The 21036-nt window shown below is 41.7% G+C and overlaps 2 protein-coding genes across 2 annotated transcripts; both read left to right on the top strand.

Moving 5' to 3' along the window:
• Positions 1-284: 284 nt before the first annotated feature.
• Positions 285-9251, top strand: FAM136A (family with sequence similarity 136 member A). The gene is made up of 3 exons (XM_036753144.1): positions 285-484; positions 3085-3225; positions 7745-9251. The coding sequence occupies exons 1-3, from the start codon at positions 290-292 to the stop codon at positions 7931-7933; spliced, it is 525 nt and encodes a 174-aa protein (XP_036609039.1). The 5' UTR covers positions 285-289; the 3' UTR covers positions 7934-9251.
• Positions 9252-12732: 3481 nt separating this feature from the next.
• Positions 12733-20925, top strand: SNRPG (small nuclear ribonucleoprotein polypeptide G). Its single transcript, XM_036748636.1, has 4 exons — positions 12733-12904; positions 18010-18032; positions 18734-18858; positions 20754-20925. Exons 1-4 carry the CDS (start codon positions 12873-12875, stop codon positions 20802-20804), a joined length of 231 nt encoding a protein of 76 aa, XP_036604531.1. The 5' UTR covers positions 12733-12872; the 3' UTR covers positions 20805-20925.
• Positions 20926-21036: the final 111 nt, after the last annotated feature.

Raw genomic sequence — 21036 nt, 5'->3', positions numbered from 1 at the left:
AGGGCTGCTAGAGATGAAGGCTTAGCGCCTGGTCATGCAGTCACTCCACGTCTGTTTTCCTTGCCCGCCTGTAAAGTAAGAGGGTTGCCCTGCATGAGCTTCCTCGGGAAGGCCGGTAGGGGGACCCTGCACCGCCAGAGGAACGAGCAGCCAGAGCGGGCGCTGCAGTTCCTCCTCTCCTCCGGACAGGGGGCAGCACCTCCCCGCACAGGTAAGACGGAAGGAGGGGTCGCTCGGCCGCACTCGCTGGTTGGTTGGGAGCACCTCGGGCGACGGCCGCCGGAAGTGGATGTCGCGAGGAGGGGCGGGCCCGCTCTGGGGGCTCCATGTGGACGCTGGGCTAGAGCGCTCGGGCGGAGCAGGGCCCGGCGCGGGCTTGGGGGTGGGCGTGTACGCCATGGCGGAGGCGCAGCAGCTGCGGGTGCAGGAGGCGGTGGACACCATGGTGAAAGGGCTGGAGCGGGAGAATATCCGCAAGATGCAGGTAGCGGCGGCGGCGGGAGGGCAGGCGGGAGCCCTCCCCCAGGATCCAAACCACTGAGTCATGCCGGGGCCCTTAGGTAGCCGTCGAGGCCAGACCCCACCCCTTCACACACGGCAGAACGGAGGCGCGGAGCACCAGCTCCAACCCGCCCGCCCTCATTTGACACACGGAGAAACTGAGGCGCGGAGCATCGCGCTTACCCCACCCCCGCCGTGAGGCGCGCGGAGCGTCAAGTCCAATCCCCCATAATTTTACACACGGGGAAACTGAGGCGCCCAGAACGTCGAGTCCAACCACCCTTATCCCCGCTTAGTTTACGCGCGGGGAAACTGAGGCACTCAGAGGTGGGGGGAAGACCCGCCCAAGGTCACCAAAGGGCGGACAACCCCCGACCAGTGCCATGCGGAAGCTGCCTCGGAGGCCCGAGTCAGCAGCAGCAGTGACCTTGGGTAGGTCACTTCCCCCTCCACTTCCGAGGCTCAGTTACCTCCTAATGTAGAATGGAGATGATTGTGTCCTTGAGTGCGATGGGGGGAGAAGGGGGTCCCCCTTTTTACTAAACAGTAGGGACTGGCAGCCAAGTCAGGGACTCGATCCACTGGGGGGCACCGAAAGTCTTAATAAGCCACACACCCCCGGGCCCCACTGTGCCCATCATCGCAGGCCCCCCAGCGCCACCTGAGTTCAGACCAAGTTTGAGCCTCCACCCTGGGCAGGCAGGGTCACCGCCCCGCTCTGGGCCCCGGGGTCCCCGTAAAGGGAGCTGGGGCGCTCGGTACATAAAGCTGTGCCCTCCGAGGGCTCGCCATTTTTCTGCATCCAGTAGACGTTCAGTAAACGTTACTGGCTTTGAAAGGATAAGCTTGGGGTTAGGTGTGTTTTCACTCAGACAGTGCTTCGTTCGGCACGTTATTTCCTTACCCTATTATTCAATGGGGTAGGCCTGCAGAGGAGGTGATAAAAGGGCTATCCAACAGCCCTGCCCACGCAGGACTTGAGCCCCCCAGGATGGAGACCCTAAGCTCCTTCCCGTATAGAGCTTTGTGCACGGTGAAGTAAGTTCTTTGCACACGTGTTGAGATGTATGGTACCCCATACACAGACTCTGTTCAAGTACTAATCTTCCCCTGTGCAGAAATCCCTTCCTTTGTACTGAACATGGTAGGTACCTGAAAACCACGCCATATGGCTCTTGTATCGCCTCCCCTGCTGGACGCAGTGTCCTCAAGGGACGTTTGTTGGTTGGGTGGCACCTGCATCATAGTTTAATGACCCTTTGACCCTTGGCTAGATCTTGTCTCCATCCTCTGACCACCTGTACAGGATTTTATATACCAAGCTATATTGCCTTTTCTATGGAAAATTCCTTCTAACAACTGTTCAAAAAGTATAAACTTTATGAGAACAAAGACTACATCTTGTCTAAACTTCGTATCTTAGTACTAGGGTACCTGATGATGCTCTGCACATGGTATTTAGCACAATACCTGGCTATATAAATGCATACCACCTTCCTCCTTGTAAGTATAGCTCACATTTGTAAAGCAGTTTAAACCTTATCTTTTTTGATCCTCGCAACAATTCTAGGAGATAATAAGGGCTGTTATTATCCCCATTTTACAGATTAGGAAATTGAGGCACAAAGAGTTGTCCAGGGTCACTAGGCTGATCAGTGTCTGAGACTGTATTTGAATTCAGATCTTCTGAATCTAGGTCCCACAGACGCGCTCCACTTTGAGACCTAGCTCAAATGAGATGATGTATATATAAAGCTTTGTAGACTTTAAAATACTATATAAATGTCAGTTTTTTCATATGAAAGGAAAATTAGAGTTGTTTTGTTTGGGCCCAAAGACCCAGAGCAGCAGTGGGTAATAGTTGCAGAGAGTCAGGCTTGGATTTGGTACAAGAAAAAACCTCCTAAGAATTAGACATCCCAAAGTGGTTTGGGCTAGGCCGCCTTGGAGATAGCAGGGTTAGAAAGTTCTCCATCACCAAAAGTCTTCAGGTTGGACGAAACAGGCAGTTTGGGCGGGGGCGGGGGGGGGGGGGGGAATGTAAAGAATATTCCTGTTCAAGTATGGTTTAAAATAGATAGCCTATGACTTCACCTCTGGCTTTGAGATTATCTAGAGTCTAGCTGTTTTTTGGTGGGAGAGGTAGGCTTTTTAGGATAGGAACATGGCAGTGGTACAGAAGTATACTTTTCACCTCTTTTCTGCTATTACCATACCGTGTTCCATCACAGTAGCTTGCATTTGGATAAAACTTTAAGGTCTCCTTAATACTTTGTGTATGTTGTCTGATTTAATCCTTGCCTCAGCCCTCTATGCGTAGATACTGTAGGGGTAGATGATCTTCATTGGACAGAAGAGGAAATTGATGCACAGTGGAATTAAGTGCCCTGTCTACAGTCACATCGTTAATAAGTGTCTTTGGCAGTATTTAAACCCTGGACTCCTATAACTTCAATCTTGCATGCTTTCCATCATGCAATACTATGTTTTCTGTGTCTTTCAGTTTATACTTTTTCATATCTTTCACTGAGGGCTGAAGAATGTGTTCCTGCTTAACCTTTCCCCCTTCTGTACCTTTCCTAGGGTACCATGTTCCGGTGCAGTGCCAGCTGCTGTGAAGATGCCCAGGCCTCCATGCAGCAGGTTCATCAGTGCATTGAACGCTGCCATGCTCCCTTGGCCCAGGCACAGGCCCTTGTGACCAGCGAACTGGAGAAATTCCAGGTGAGCATCATCTCATCAGAGATGACAAGTTCAAAATTCCCTAAGTTCCATTTCTAGATCTATGTCTTGATTCTGTTAACATTTATGTTAGTGCGGGAAGTTTTTATATTTATAGTAGCTTATCTTCTGGGAAGAATGTTATAAAATAAAGTAAGCTGAATTTGATTTTCCCATAGAAACAGAATCATATACCTAGCTGAGACCCTGATGACCATTTTTTAATAGAAATGATCATAAGCAGCATACTTACTTAGTTCATAGTATCTGAAGTTGGAATGAATTTTATTTAGTTTCCAGATAATCTGGAAACCATGGTAAGTGATTTGCTCAAGGTCACACAAGTATGAAATAGCAGAGCTAGGTTTTAATTCAGGTGTTCTGACTCCTGATCCGAGGCTCTTTGTGCTCTTCCCCCCCTCAACTGTACGTTATATAGTTGAGTACATCATATAGTATAAATTTTTCAATTTTTCTATGAAATGGGGAGGTGGGTCAAAAATATACACTACTGGAAAAGAAACTCTTTAGTCCGTGAGAACTTCTGGGAAAATAGAAAGCACTCTCACAAAAAACAGGTTTAGACAGCATCTTATACTATATACACCATGAATTCCAAGTGGATAAATAATCTTAACATAAAGGTCACATGATGCATTAAAAAATAGAGAAAAACATTTAGATTGTGGGAACATGTAAAACCAGACATAGGATACAAGAGATTGTGGAAGATAATCTTTTTTCATATAAAATTTAAGAGCTTTTGCACAAGTAAAACCAGTTTAGAATTTAAAAACTACAGATTGAGGGAAAACTATGAAATGTCTCCTATGTTTTTCTATATCTAACATTCAAAATCTATAGATAACACAAATTTATCAGACTAAAGTCAATAAACATTATATTGAGTATTTACTATGTGCCAGGCACTGTGCTAAGTGATGGAGATCCAAAGAAAGACAGAAACAGCCTGAAGGAGCTCACCTGCTGGAGAGGGGGAGAACAACCTGCAGAAACAATGTACAAAAAAAAAATGCAGGAAAAATGTGAGGTAATCTCATAGAGAAGGCACTCAGATTAAAGAGGCCTCAAACAGGTTTCTTATGGACTGTTATCTGAGACTTGTGAAAAGGAGATGGAGATGAGGAGGTATAACATTCCAAGCATAGGGAACTGCCAGTGAAAATCCACTCCAAATAGGGAGTCAAAGGATGTGAACAGTTTTTCCAAATAAAAGTTTTTTCCAAATAAAAAATATATCAGATGTTCAAAATGTGAACCTGAGTAAAATATTCAGAATGAGTAATAATCATAGAAATGTAAATTAAAACAACCCTGGGGTATGACCTTATATATCAAGTAAGCAAAGATGGGAAAACTCATTGTTGGGAGAACTATGGGAAGAGAGGCCCGCTGATTTAGTCTTGCCGAATTTATGACTTGGTTCAGCCTTTCTGGAGAACATTTTGAAATTAAGCAAGGTATTTACCAGATTGTTCACACCCTTCAACTCAAAGATTCCTTTATTGAGGGAGAGAAAGAACCCCATATGTAAGACCTGAGCTCGGAATTTACGTGTGACCCTGGACAAATTGCTTCACCTCCCAGCCTTAGTCTCCTTATCTGTAAAATGGGATGATAATAGCCCCCACCTCACCTGGTTGTCATGAGGATCAAATGAGATAGTGCGCCAGATGTCTTAGCCAAGTCATAAGCCTTAAGAGCTTATCAAGGGACAGCTAGGTGGCACAGTGGATAGAGCCCTGGATAGGCCCTAGAATCAGGAAGGCCTGAGTTCAAATCCAGACTCAGACACTTATTAGCTGTGTGACCCTGGACAAGCCACTTAACCCCAACTGCCTCGAAAAAAAAAGCTTATCATTTATTAGCATTATCGCCGTTACTGGTGCTTCACAGGGCTATTATAAGGATCAAATGATATAATGCGTGCAAAGTGCTTTGCCAGCCTTAAAGTGCTAACACTCACCACACACGCGCGCACACACGCCATGCCCAGTGGTTGGAGAATGACTTACTGTGGTACAAAAGAAAATGGGCTTTTAGTACTATATACAGTTGCATATAAGACTGAGATAAGTTAACAAACCCAGTGTAAACTTTGAAACTTCTACCTCGGTCCCCATGGGAATAGGTACAACCATTTTAAAACATACATATAAAATGATGGGGTTAGATTAGATGTCTGTGGTCCCTTCTAGCACTAGAGAGGTGCAGTGTAGAGAGCGCTGGATCTGGGGTGTGAAGTCCCAGGTTCTAATAAAAGCAAACATGTAGATTGCTCTTTTAAGTCGGCAAAGCAATCTACATGTTAGCTTATTTGAGCCTCACAATAGCCCTGTGAGGTAAGTACTGTTATCTCCATTTTACAGATGTGAAAAATGAAGCTGAGAGAGACTAAGTGACTTCCCCAGGGTCACATGGCTAGTCTGAGGCAGGATTCTAACTTGGATCTCTCTGACTCCAGAACCAGCACTCTAACCCACTTCCTGCTTTACAACTATTAGCCTGTGGTCCCTGAACTTTAAGAATTCCTGCATATTTTTACTATCTCAAACCAGAAGACAGAGTAATACCTTTATCAGGGATTTCTTTCAGTGAATATTCACTGGCATCTTTGGGGGTTCCTGAAGCTGAGGGATGCTTTCTCTTCACTTATCCAGATCCTACCCATCTTTCAAGATTCTGCCCAAGTCCCACTGCTTCCATGTACCCTTCCTAATCTAGATGTGGGTTAGGAGCATTAGAGCTCAATCTAGTCTAAATTTTCCCCCATAAAGGAATTCCTTCAACAGCATCTGGGTAGAAGATGCGGGATATAGTGTCTAATACTACTCCAACTCCTAGTAATCTCTTGCATGTCTGGGTTTCTAAAACACAAAAAAAAATTTCACTTCTTTATTAGTCTTTATTAGTTCTTTCCTGTATGTTTCTGCCTTGAATCCTACCTGGATTATAAATTTGAACACACAGACCATCTTTACATATTTGTGTACTCTACGGTGGTCGTCAGAATTACAGTTGAATGGGGCTTAAAAGTTACCCTTTCTGACCCCTCACTTTTCAGATGAGGAAACTGAAACCCAGAGGGATGACGGAACTTGAACCTGTCTTCCTACCCCAAAATCTAGGACTTCGTCTACATAATAGAAGTTATTGTCACCTATTGTCACCTCATTTGTCACCTATCTATGACCATGCCAACACCATGGCAAGGCACAAAAGGGAATATATAATACATGCAGCCATCCTTGAAGATGAATGTTCTGGTGGGGTAGGGTGAATCAGACAATGTGATACCTGTAGTCTAATTTCTGATGCTCCTGATTACCAGTACAGGGCCCCTTTCAGCTAGGATCTGAGAGACCATGTTGCCTTTTCCATTATCTCCTTCCTGCTGACAAGTAAACATTCAGAAAGTATGCTGGTGGGGTTTTTTTGTTTGTTTTGTTCTTTGATAAATTGATTGAGAGATGTCTGGTTTACTACCTTTTTTGTTGTGTATTTCCCTCTAGTGAGTTTAGGTGCCCAGGGTAAGTTGTGGACTTAGAAGCTCAGATAGGAAAGAGATGATTAGGAGTACATTCAGGCAGATACTGTATTAACTCTCCTCTACAGCAGATGCTATAAAAGGATTTCCTACTTGAATTAGGGTTAGACTAGATGACTTCTAAGACATCTTTACAATTCTAGCATGGGAAGTCTTGGGCTGAATCTTGAAAGCTGAGTGAAATTTAAATAAGCTGAGAGAAAGCTTCCCTAGGGACCCGCAGATGCTTGTGAATATCCACTGAAAGACACCCTTTTAAAATCTCTAGCCCTAATTAAAAAAAGAGCGGAAAGTAAGAGCTCTGTAGACTAAAAGTACCAAGGTCCATAAGGACAAGTTTCAAAATTTACAAAGGTTTTGTCATAGGTTTGTATCTCTAGTACTGAAAGGGACTTTAGACAACCCCCAACCCACCCCCAATTTAGAGATAAGGAAACTGAGACTCAGGGAGGTCCAGTAACTTGCCCAAGGTCACCCAGGCAGTGAGCATCACAGTTAGGTTTTGGACAGAGATTCTTTGACTCCAGGGCCATTGCTCTTCCCTCATCAGTTAGAGATCAGTTAGAGAACAGAAAAGGTAGTAAACCAGACATCTCTCAATCAATTTATCAAAGAACAAAACAAACAAAAAAAACCCCACCAGCATACTTTCTGAATGCTTACTTGTCAGCAGGAAGGAGATAATGGAAAAGGCAACATGGTCTCTCAGAGCCTAGCTGAAAGGGACCCTGTCCTGGTAATCAAGAGCATCAGAAATTAGACTACAGGTATCACTGCATAACTGAGGACTCTTGAACTAACTTAACCTCTCAGTGTTTTCTGGAAAAGTATTCTGAACAAGTGATCGTTCCAGCCCTGGTTCCCATTTGCTTTGCTAATACTATTCAGGTTGTTAGCTGACGCCATGTTACCAGGATATTAGTTATATCCCTGACTTGGGGTTTCTGATTACAGGATCGCCTGGCTCGATGCACCATGCACTGCAATGACAAAGCCAAAGACTTGATGGATGCTGGGAGCAAGGAGCAGCAGGTGAAGAGGCAGCTAGAGTCCTGTGTGACCAGATGTGTTGATGACCACATGCACCTCATCCCCACCATGACCAGGAAGATGAAGGATTCCCTGGCATCTATTGCGAAATAAAGTCATTGTCAGTAGTCATCTGGGGTGGGAGAATAAGTCTACTTGTAAAACTGTATGGAAATTTTTACCTTTCAGTGAAAATATAAGAATGAAGAAATTGAGGCTTGTAGCAAACTTAAGAATATGTGGGAATTTCACATCTGCCTCTGGACTTTGTTGGTTCCGTTTTATGTTTTAGCCCATAGGTGAAGAAATGGAAGAAACTGGTGCTCAGATCTAGATTGGAGGGAGCATGGAGGGCCAATAGTACTCAGGCCCATCCCCTCAGTGAAGGTGACCCCTATTCTAGCTGTTGGAGCTCTTAATGGCTTTCAGCTGGTTCAGAGGTAGTCCGTTCCTAGAAGCTGGAATAACCCTTTGAGTTTATAGGTTTTAGCAGTTCTCCTCCCCAACCTACCTCCCATCTGGTATGAATCCCTGAGGTAGCCATCCACTTTTGTTTGGTGCCAACTTCACATCCACCTGACTGAACCATTTCCCATAGACCAGAAAGCAGCAGCCATGAGTTCACTACTGATTGGAAAAGAAAAACACAGTTGTGCTTTTTCTCCCCAGCACAAGAACTGGCATTCTGAGGGGAGTCTGGGGAAAGAGGGTTACTTAGATTAGAGCCCTGAGCAGCTCCCAGGTGATTTTTCCTTTGATGAAGACAGTGCTCACGCCAGCTTTCAGCTGGGACACCAAGCAAGGTCATAAAAAGGAAATCTCCCACCAGGCCTGTGAAACTCAGGGTCCTTTGCACTGGCTTTTCTAGGACTGCTGCTCAGGTTACTTGTTCTCGCCCTTCTGGAAGGAAACACAAAAGTGTTTTTTGAGACCAACATGAAATGGTTTTGAGTTAAGGCCAAAGAAAGCCTCTCTTCACTTGCAGAACAATTTTAAGCCTCTTGCTTAATGGAATGGCAGGTGACTGGTTTGGTGGGAAAGTTAGTTTTCCCCAAAGCAGAAAAAGATGTGATACCTGACCCTGGCCCTGCCCATTTGCCCTCTTCAACAGAAACAACTTGTTGAGAGGACTTTTCTTAGGACAGGAAAGGGTAGGAAGACAACTTAAACTTCTAAGCAAGTTGCAAGGGACAGCTTTTTTCTACCCCAGAGTACAGGAGGCAGCTAGCACCAATTATCCAGTTATCACTTGGTCAAAATTTTGAACAACATGTTAGTGCCAGGCATTGTGTTGGAAAAGATCTTGTTCTCTTTATACCAACTTCCTACCGAATGCAATTAACATAGCCTTCCTGTTCAGTGTCTCAAGGCTATATCATATTTTCCTAGTGGTTTGATGAAAAAATAAATAGTTTAATTTTTTTTTTACTTCCCTCATTAGTGGACTGCTTTTCTCTTTACATCTGGACAATGCTGTATTTTACCTGGTTCTCAATGTGTTCTCATGATATGTGAAGAATGTATTTATACAGGTGTCAGAAACATCACTTACAGCACGTATGCAGGAGCTAGCCCATTTACACCTAAACTCAATTCTGACATATAGTGGAGGCATTGTTCATGCCTTCAGGAAGAGTAGTAGAGCAGGAATCAAGAAACCTGTGCGTCAGTTGTGGGGCATAGACCTGTACCCTCTTATGACAAGGGATTGGACTAGCTGGTGACCCTTAAGGTCTGGCTGAGAGGTGCCAACTTGGACGTTCTATGAAGCATCTGATCGTTAGGGTTACTTTGATTTCAGATGAGCAAGATAAATTTCAGTTCTAGTGAAAACACTTCTTCCCATAAGACTTTGGGTGAGTCCCTTCATTTCTCTGGGCCTCAAACTCTTCATATAAAATGAGGAGGTTGAACTAAATCTCAAGATCCTTCCAGTTGTAACAGTCTGTTAATGTTAAGGCAAGGAGTTTACATTTAAGTCGTTCTGTCTGTTGGCTTTCCCTTGCTTCTGGAATCAGAGGGAGGTCGGGCTGTTTCCATAGTGAATAAGGAAGAGATTGCCAGGGAAAGGATTTTTTGATTGACCCTTTAATGTTACATTATTTGTGTAATCAGCAATACTGGACCCACAGGAGATGCCTGATTAATGCTTGAGATTGGTGGTAGACCTCTAGGAATATGGCTTTTAGAAAGAATTATACACTAATAAACTTTAGAGCTTGCCTAGGGAAACTGGGAACCAGAGAGAGGTAAGATGAAGTTCTCTAAAACCACTAACTACTATTTTATCATGTTAAGGAAGAGCCTCAACACCTGTTCTGAGTTTTTGTTCATATCATCAAACTAGTTAATCCATGAGAGAGAATTTATGAGGAAACTTGAACAAAAATAATAGGAAGGTATGAGGGATAATAATCTTTAAAATCACATCTATCAAGGTATTATGAATGGATAAATAATTTTAGTTTCTTTATAAAAACTCACAGAGTAATGCAACCTGGAATAATGGATAAAGTGATAATCCACTGATTGACAGTATTCAAGAAAGAACAGACCAAATTAAAATTAACTTAATACGAGTAAATTCAAAGCCTTACATATGGGTTCAGAATATCAGTATTAAGTATGAAGTAGAGAAGGGGTGGTCCCATTGCCATCGATCCTGTTCAGACCATATCTGATGTACTCTGTAGTTCTGGGTGCTGCTGTTTAGGAAGGGGATTGATGAGTTGAAAGATGCCTAGAGGAAGTCCAGCAGGACTATGAAGGGCTTTGAGCTCATGCCATACAATAGCTAACATTTATATAATGCTTTAAGGTTTGCAAAATAGTTTGCCTTCTCTTTCTCATGACCCAACAACCTGGAAGGGTAGGTAGTGTTATTCCAGTTTTACAAAGGAGGAAAGTAAAGGAGTGGCATTTGCCCAGGGTTACACAACTGTAGTGTCTGACTGAGGCAGGATTCGAACCTGAATCTTCTTGATTCCAAGTCCAACACTTCAACTTGTAGGAACAACAGATGTTTAGCGTGGGAGCAGAGAATGTTTGGGGGACATGATAGCTGTCTTCAAGTATCTGAAAGCTGTAATAGGGAAGAAGGATTAGATTTGTTCTCTTTGGCCACAGAAGGAAGATATTTTCCCCCTTGATTACATGATTCTCTTGCCTCCTTATTGTGATGTCCGTGTAGGTGAAGTCCAAGAGACTTCATGTTTGTCTTAAGATCATCCTAGCTAAATTCAGAGAGATTTATCACCATAATGACCGTTTTGTAAGTGTAGTCAACACTCAACTTCACTGGTCCTCAGTTTCTTCATCTGTAAAATAGTTTAGATGCAGTGGGTGGAAGTTGCAGAGGAAATTTAGGCTTTATGTCAAGAAAAACTTTAAAATAATTAGAAATGTCCTGCCTCACAAGGTAGTGGGTGTCCTCTGATTGGAGGCCATAAGATGACTTGTTATATAGTGGAGAATTCTTTTCAGATTTGTAAAGTTCTACCTACATTTGGGTACATAAAGTCTTACATAGGTACAAAAGGTTGACTTCAGCATGTACAAGGTGGGGAAGGCTTGATTAGATGGCACCTGTTATGAAAAACATCTGTGGGTTTTAGTTGTTTACAAGGTCAATGCAAATCAGCAGTGTGATGTAACCAAAAAAATTAGTATGATCTTGAGCTGCAATAAAATACGAATAATGTTAGTAGCTAGCAATTATATAGTACTTTAAGATTTGCAAAGTGCCTTACGTGTTATCTCATATGATACACTCAACAACCCTGTGAGTAAGTGATACCTCCACTTCACCTTTTTTAGCTTTGTCTGGTCACAGAGGGCAGAATCAGGAGCAATGGGTGGAAGCTGGCAAAAAGGCAAATTTAGGCTTGATATTAGGGAAAGCCTCCTAAGAAATAGAGCTGTCCGAAAGTGTGAATTCCTCCACAGAAGCAGAGGCTATCTAATCGAGATGATCACTTGTCAGGTAGTGGGGATTCCTTTCATATATGTGTTAGACTAGGTGGTCACTTAGATCCCCTCCAGCTCTCAGGTTTTCTGATTCTGTGATTCATAGACTGATTTATTCCAAGTGGAGGAAGCTATCTATTCTGATAAATCAGTTCTTGGGGGCATTCCCAGGCAGGATACTTTTAAGATTCACAAAATTACCATCCCTGCACACTCCTCGACTTAGTGATTTAAGCATGGATTTTCCCTCCTTCTCATTGTGACATGGCTGTAGGCCTGACTCCCATGCAGGTACAGCCCTAGAGGCTGCATATTTATAATAAGGGGATCGGCTTACCTAAATTCAGAGAGGCTCATGACCCTACCGGCCATTTTGTAAGTGTAGTCAGCACTCGAGCAATTTCACTGGGCCTCACTTTATTTATCTGTAAAATGGTTTAGACTAGATGACCTCTAAGCGCCCTTCCAGCCCTAGGTCCTTTATAGTCCTATTTAGTGTTTCATAATTTCAGTAAGACACGTTCAGGGATTTAGAGAAGCATGGAACGTCCTTGAGCGCTGGCACTATCTTTTAATTGTATCTTTAGCACTTAGTACGGTGCCTGGGTCATAGCAAGCTCCTAATAAATGTTTATTGGATCGACTGGATTTAACATAATGAAAGAAATGTAATATAAAAATATAAAAAAAAAGAAATAGCATACAGTGGGAATAGAGGGACCTATGTTTGAGTCCTTTCCACTAATTGTTTATCTGCCTTTGCCTCACACAAGTCCCTTCCTTCTATCTGGGTCTCCGTTTTCCTTCCCCAAGGTTGATGACAGGTTCTCTAAGCTCAGGCTCCGTGCAGAAATCCAACAAACCGTTCAATTACCGGGCTAGTTCCCAACCCCGCCCACCTCGGGCAGTGCGCATGTGCAGCAGGCTTCGGTTGGCTGCCCCAGCGCGAGGAGGGGCGTCTCGGCTTATGATTGGCTCGACGGAGCCGGTGATACCAGACGTAAAGTGGCGTCAGTGGCGGCCAGGGGAGCGTGAGCGAAGCCGAGGATTGCACAGGGAGGAGGCGAAGTGCCGCAAGTGAAACAAAATGAGCAAAGCGCATCCGCCCGAGCTAAAAAAGTGAGTACAGTGACCTGGCTGTTGGAGGGCCCGGGGATTCAGCTCAGCCTGCACCGAGTAGTGAGAGAGGCCCGAGGAAGCCAATTAGAGTCTTCTGCTTCCCGGCATGCGCCGCGTTCCCGGCCTTCGCTCCGACGCTGGCCACGTGGGGCGGGGGAAGGGCGCGCGCGCACACGCGCGATCGGACTCTTGTGGTGTCCCGCGCTCCTTTCATTCATTCTTTCCCGTGCAGCGGTTGTTGAGTGGCTTCGGGTTTGGGGGGCGATGCTGGGTGCGGCAGGGTAGATGTGATAGATAGATAGACAGAAGTAGATAAGGTAGAAAGAAAAAAAAGCAAGGTAATTCAGACCTTGCATCTACCTTGTTAAGACTGTCCCAGGACTTCTTAGGAGCTTAAAATAAATGCTGATTTGAAACGCAGTGTGATCTATTTGGAAAAATGGAATCTAAAGCTAAATGTGAGTTTAGCGGTAATCCCAGCCACTTTATTTGACAGAAGAGTAAACTGAGGCTCAGGGACGTGACCTGTCAAAGGTGGTTAAGCGGAGCCAGGTTTCCCAACTTCTTGCACATTTTCTTTTTTTTTTTTTACCTCTCTCACACACTTAGGGCGTATTGTTTCTTGTAGCATCTGGCATGGTGGAAAGATGCCAGAGCTTAAAGTATGAGTACACAATGAGTACACAAGACCCGATCAGATAGGAAGAAGGCACATGGAATCCAATCCCTTCATTTTACAGATGTGGAAACTGAGGCCCAGAGGGGAAATGCCTTGACCAAGCTCACTTTTATGTAGCGCTATGAAGTACTACTCATTGTTTCTCTTCTTTTTAAAAATGTCTTGATCATTTGTTTTAACATTGCCTTCATTTCCCAATAAATCCCACTCCCCTTCCTACCCAAGAGAGCCATACCTTATAATAAAGAATAAGAAAGAAAAGTGGGGTGGAGGAGAAACTAAATTTCAGCAGAAGTGATCGCATCAGATTAGTTTTACAGGAAGTGGTGGAAGCAGCATTTCAACCCTCTTTTCCCCTTTCCCTGTCCCAATCCACAGAGAGGAATTGGAAATAAGACTGTGGTTTTAAGCATAAGTGACTAGAGAAGTTACGGTGCCATTACCAGAAATAGGGAAGTCAAGACTAATAGCAGGTTTGGAAGGAAAGATAAGTTTGAACACTGGCTTTAAAGTGCTGATAGAACATGGAGGTCTGGAACAGCTAGGTGATGGAGTAGGTAAGGTTTGCTGAACCTGAATTTAGGAGAACCTGAGTTTCAGTCTTACCTCAGATGCTTCCTAGCTGTGTGACTCTGGGCAAGCTGCTTAACTTCTCTCTGCTTGTCTCATTTGTAAAATAACAACCACCTTTCATGGTTCTTATGAGCATAAAATTGGACATTTATGGCAACTGTTTTGCTAAGATATATAAATGCTAGCTATTATTGTCATTATTATTATTATTGTAGAATCCAGTACAGTTCACAGCTGAATATAAATTCAGGAATCGGTCTCATAAAAGTTTTTATTGAAACTAGAAGTGAATTTGTTAGCAAAGGTGGTGAGTATAAAAAGGAAAAAGGGCATGACTCGGCATAGAACCTTGAGCGATGCCTAGGTTAAGTGGGCAGGAGGAGAAGAATCAGGTGAGAGAAGTCATTAGACATATTAGGAGAACCTGGAGTGGAATGTCATGAAAGCCAAGGGAAGGAAAGATATCAAAGAGGAAGTCAGCACTTAAATGGGGGCTTGATCTAATGAAGCATAACCCCCCAAAATGGTTTTGGCAAATAGGATGCCATTGGTGAACTCAGAGAAAGCCATTTTCATTGGGTAGTTAGGTATGGAAGCCATGTGCATGTGGTTGAGTGAGTAATGAAGGAGCAGAGGCATCTTGTTTAGGCAATTCAAGAAGTTTAGGCCCCAAAAATATTCCTTGTCTTAAGAACTCAGCTCTGGTTCCATCTCCTTTATGAAGCTTTTCTCAGTTCTCCTCAGCTTTCCCCATCTCAGTTTTCCTTGTATTGTACTTACATCTTATTCCATTGTAGCTAGGTGGTGAAATAGAAGAAACCTTTAGCCTGGAGTCAGGAAGACCCAAGTTCAAATTCAACCTTTGTGACCCTGGACAAATCACTTAACCTCTGTCTGCCTCAGTTTCCTCAACTGCAAAATGGTTATCGTAAAAGCATCTGCCTAACGAGGTTGTTGTAAGGATCAGATTAGATACTTGTGAAGCACTTAGCACATTGCCCTGCACATAGTAGATGCTATGTAAATGCTTATTTCCTTTCCTCCTAGAAGTTTCTTGAGGGCTAGAATCGTTTGTTTATAGTAGATGCTTAATAAATGTTTTAGTGAATTTAGAAAGATAAAATGATACCTGAAGGGAGTAGAAAGATTTAGTAAACCTCTTGTTTTTGTAATTTCAAGATTGGAAACACCTGAGCATATTTGTAGTTAGAGAGGAAGAAGCCTGTGGGGAGAGATGGTAGCAATAATAAGTGCCTTGAAAGCTGTTAGACTGGGAGGCGGGTACCCAGTCTTGTGGTTCTAGGACTGCCACTGTGTAACCTTGGGCAAATCACTTCACCTCTGAGGCTACTTCCTTATCTGTAAAATAAGAACATTAGACTAGATAATCTCTAAATTAATTTCCAGCTCCAAATTTTAGGAGTCTAATTCAACAAACTTGTAATAAGTAACCTACTATATGTACGACAGTATTGAGGATACAGAGACAAAATGAACAGTCTTTACCTTCTAGGAACTTAGTCTACTGGGAGATACAAGGTTAAATAAGTTAAGAACCAGTAATTTGAGGAGGAAGAGAGCATTAAGAAGTGGAGGGATCAGGAAAAGCTTCATGGAGAAAAGAGCACCTGAGTTAGGTTAAAGGAAGATGAGAATTCTGACCGGCAGAGATGAGGCCCTGCATAAGGAAGGGGACAGACAGAGGGCCAGCAAGAGATGACACGTATGATTGGGTAGGATAACAGATTCAGAGAACAGTGGGGCATTTGATCCAGAATGTAGAGCACATAAAGGGAAATAATATGAAATACATTTGAAAAGGTAGGTTATTGACAGCTATAAATTTGCCCACCTCAGGAGTTTGTATCCTAGAGTCAGCAGGGAAATGCTTTTTGAAGAAGAGTAAATCAAATGAAATGCTGAAACAGCTGGGAGGGGATAGGATCAAAGACACTTATTCCAAGGGCTTATACGTAACCTTGGGGGAAAAGTGAGACTGAGATGGAGAGAGAAGCTTATTGTAGATAAGTTTTGGGATATGGAAGGAAAGGAAAGGGCCAACACTAACTTGCATTTATTTATATGATGCTTTAAATTTTGCAAGGCACTTTTCATGGAAAAAGGCTCGAAGGGGAAGGTGATAGTTAACATGCTGGATGACAACTGGAAAACAGAAAGATCTTGTCAGACTAGAACATTGGGCAGAATCCAATAAGATCAAATTCTATAGGGATAAATATAAAGTCTTACACTAGTAAAGTTGGGCGAGGAGGAAGTTTGAACTCAAGGCCAGGATGGGGAGAAATGGTTACAGTATCTGGGCTTTTTTAGTGGACTGCAAACTCCATGGGAGTCAAAAGCTGGTGCGGTGTCAGGTGGCACTAGCCGAGATGGACATTGCTTCCAGGAATGAGAGGTACTTGTCCTACTTCCTACCCTCCAGAAACCACCAATTTATGGAGGACATTTTTAAACTGGAGATATTCCAGAGGACATTTGGCCCCAGACATTAGAACCAAGAGCAATAGGTAGAGGTTGCACAAAAGGCAAGCCTACTCCTGATGTCAGGAAGAACTTCTGACAAAAGTAGAGTGGGGTAGGATTCCCTCAGTGCAGGTCTTCAACCACAGGCTAGGTGAGTGCTGGTCTTGTAATATTAAAAAATTCAATTATAGATTATATTTGATGACCTCTGTGGTCCCTTCCAACACTAAAAATTATTGTGAAAACCAAGTCAAGGTAGTGATAGGAATCTGGGTTAATGTCACAGGTAAGAATAGAAGTTCTTAGGTAGACCTTAGTTTTCTCATCCTTAAAATAAAGAGGTTGAACTAAATTCTCTTATTTCATGATACAATTGTTATAAACCCATGTAGGAAAAAAAATATATAAAAATAGGGCACAATAGCTTATCAAATCTTTTCAGCTCTGCTTTTCTGTCATTCTTATTTACCATCAGGATCAATCTTGAATTACTTATAGATTGATAAAAAAGTTGCTTATGTCTTGTCTCTTCTGTAATATATTTGTGGAATATAAGAAAGCCATTTGTTTTAAGGGTCATTTCAGGCTACTGGTATAAATCAAACATATTAGGATTCCTCAGACTATTATTACTAATCCATCCTTCATCAGTAACTTACATCTTTCCTTCCTTTGGAGTAATTGATTGTGCACAGAAGTATTTTGGGAATTGAAAAAAAAAATAGGAAAATCTAACTTTCCAGTCAGTGAACACCTAAAAGAAAAAGGTGAAGACTGAATTAATAACATAATATAGTATAGTTTCTAGTGTTAACCTGGCTGAAATGTTAATTTTTTTTTACAGAAAATAAATTATACAATTAATACTTATAACTTAGTCCCCCTTCCCCCCCCCCAAAAAAAACAACCTATTATTTGTTTTGTTTCAAATCTGCATGTGGTATTGGAAAACATCAAATTACTTAATGAAATAGTTTATCTCAATTTTTTTTAAACTACTGCTTTAATATAAAATAATATGAACCACAAGTGACCCTTATCTCCGAATCCAAAAAAGAGTAATTTCAGATAGGACTATTTTGGGAATTTACATTTATATAATATGCTAAAGGTTTACAAAAACTAATGAATATAGTGATTTGGGATCAGTTTGATCTAAATTTACATTAGTTTGACACCCCAGCTGCCCCCAACAAAAGACAATTGCGCCAGTTTGGGAAGCTCCAGTATCTTCTTCACTCAACCCTCATGAGATTAAAACAGCTGACTACTGCACGGCTGGTGATTGGTTTTTTGGACACTCATTCTTGTGCTTTAAAAAAAAAAGGTTTGGAAGTGTTATTTTACTTTCCCCCTTTTGCTTTTTCAGATTTATGGACAAGAAGCTATCATGTAAGTTATTTAAGATCATTTTACTAACAAATGTTTTAAGTTTTTATATATGTGAGTCTGGTGGCAGTATCTTACTTCAGTACAATTGGTTAATATTGAAATAGTTCAGTTTCAACAGTTTGTATGGGGGTAGAACTGCAATCCATCTCTGTTCAAATCATAGTAAGTACAAATTAAGAGATCATTTTAGGGAGAATGTTTAAAGTTCATACTGCTGGAATGGTCTCTTATAGCCTCTGTAAAAGCTTCATAAGTAACTGACATGCCTGTGGTCATTCTGATCACTCTTCTTACTAAGATACGTACTAGACCCTCCACAACATAACACTTGATCAATTCCAATTTGTTTCTGAACATACTGAAATAATTTAATTTCTTTTTTTAATCACTAAGTCAGACTTTAATTGAGGCCAGTTGAATGAAATTTTCTCTTAATAATATTACTCTTTGAAAGTTTCGTGAACTGCTTTGGCACAGTGTCTTAAGTGGCAAGTTTATTTCACATATTGTGATTTCTGTTACCTTATATTGTATAGCCAGGATGGACAGCTAGGTGCTGTAGAGTCTCAGGCTTGGAAGGATCAAACACGATAATAAAGCATTTTGCAAACATTAAAGCAATATATGCATGTTAGTATTATTAATTTTTTTCTTTGAATGGCTAATGGACAATTTTGCCTAAATTTCGCTTTTTTCCTTAGTGAAATTGAATGGTGGGAGGCACGTCCAAGGAATATTGCGGGGGTTTGATCCATTTATGAATCTTGTGATTGATGAATGTGTAGAGATGGCACCAGGTGGGCAACAGAACAATATTGGAATGGTGGTAAGTAACAATTTTCAAAATAATTGTAGTTCGTAAGTATTTGTTAAGCTTACCAGGCACAGTGCTTATGTCATGAGCATCTCTTCTATAATAAATTTGTGGAATGTAAGAAAGCCGTTCATTTTAAGGGTCATATCAGTCTACTAGTGTAAGTCATTTAAACATACTTGGATTCCTCAGACGCTATTACTAATCCATCCTTCATCTTCACTGACTTTCTGCACCTGGAAAGCTAATTCTCTTCACTTTTTTGAAAATGTTATATAGATGGGCCTTCTGGCTTCTTTCAGACTCACGTATGGACAAATGAAAAGCAGATTGCAGTCAAGGTCCAGCCATTTTATGGCTTTTCTCAGGAAAATCTTTTAAACTGTAAAAAAGCCTCATTGTCTAGATGTCAGATTTCCTAACTAGAGTACTATCTGACAGGCGCTTAAGTGCCTACATTTATATTGTCCCATACCTGGAAAAAAAAAAAAACTTTCAACTTCCATACCACCTTCCTTTAAAAAGCTTTAATTCAGGTGTCACTTCTCCATGAAGTATTCCCAAACCTTCCCACGCTGAAAGTTATCTCCTTCCTCAAATTTTTCAGCACTTTGCCTTATGTGCATCTTCCCCTCATTGTCACTAGAATTTTACGTTTCTTGAGAGCAAGGTCTGTGTTGTCTTATGTCTTTGTATCTCTCATGCTTTGTGCAATCATTGATCCCTTGAAGCAGGATGACTAAGTGGGCTAACATTGTAATTTCAACTAATACTGCCTCTCTACAATGTGAATTATCATCATTCTATTGCAGATTTCCTTGTCAGATACACGTTCATATGGATTCCAAATATAAATTGTTCATCACTCTGCCATTCCTTTTACCATTAATAGGGATAATCTGAAATTGAATTTTATTTTAGGTTGACCTATAACTATAGTTCTTTAAGATTTATGGGTGGTCATTTCCCGAACATTAACACTGAGATGTGGTTATATGGGTTATATGGACATTCGTGATACCAATTTTCTATTCTAAGGAGAAAGCACATGCCACTGTTATCAAGAGATCCAAGATTAGGGACTGTGGATTCTGATGTAACAAACAGCCAAGTAGTTCTTACAAGCATGGGTCTAGATCAGAGAGGTCTGATAAACCCAAGCTAAACTGTGAATTAGCATTGAGGGGCCAGTATTGACTCCCAGTAGGAAGTACTGGGAATTTGGAGTTGGTTTGGATAGCACTGATCTGTTTCTTCCAGGCCTCCCAATGCTTAAAAAAAAAAATTCATTGTTTGTTTTGAGCTCTGGTTGTAAACCAATCCCTACTAAAGTGTTAACTGAGAAGTCCTAAACTAATATCTTATGTAGAAAGACTGGAAAAAAGCAAAACCTTTAAGACCTAATGGGATGAAAGGTGGTAAGTGCAGGTAGTTTGTTCTAACCTTACTGCAGCAACTTCATCGCAGTGGCACCTTATCTAATGAATTCTTATTGGTTAGTTTGTTTGAAATTGATGGCTCACAAGTTAAGCTGCTAAATGTCATAATTTGGATTTGAGCCTGGGCCTCTTCTCTCCAAAAGGTTGCTGGCCTCTGAATTGGATCTTTTAATAATCCATAGTACATACAAATTCTGTCATAACACACAAGAGAAAAAAATTCCTATGTGAAACTCAGTTGCTAGATGGTTTGGTTACATACTTATATACAAAATGGTCCTCACAGGCTCCAGAAACTCTTATTAAAAAACTAACTCTAACACAATGTATAATGGCAGCAAATAGTTTTCAACTAGAGAATACGTAAGAGATGAGTTCCATTCTTAATTAGTGATTTGTTCAAAGTTCATTTCACTTCTCTAGCCAGGTTTCACGTACTGCTTTACTAACAGCCTTACTGTTTCTTAGGTAATCCGAGGAAACAGTATCATTATGTTAGAAGCCTTGGAACGAGTATAAGGAAGGAAGCACCCGTGATGCCCTGGAGAGAGCCTCATCTTTTTTTCTTTTGATACGTACAGTTAGTCATTGTATATTCTTTGTTTAACTTTTTGAAAATAAACTTTTTGTAAGATGTTTAGATGTTTTTTTTTTCTTGGGCACTCCTGAAAGGAAAACCATACAGTAGTGACACCTTTTCTTTAATTCTTCAATTTTGTTTGATGCTACAGGTTAAGGATAATCAGAGAGT

The sequence above is a fragment of the Trichosurus vulpecula genome, chromosome 3 (genome assembly GCF_011100635.1).
Source record: "Trichosurus vulpecula isolate mTriVul1 chromosome 3, mTriVul1.pri, whole genome shotgun sequence".
In the NCBI taxonomy this organism is placed as follows: Eukaryota; Metazoa; Chordata; class Mammalia; order Diprotodontia; family Phalangeridae; genus Trichosurus; species Trichosurus vulpecula.
This window is presented reverse-complemented; position numbering and strand designations above follow the sequence as displayed.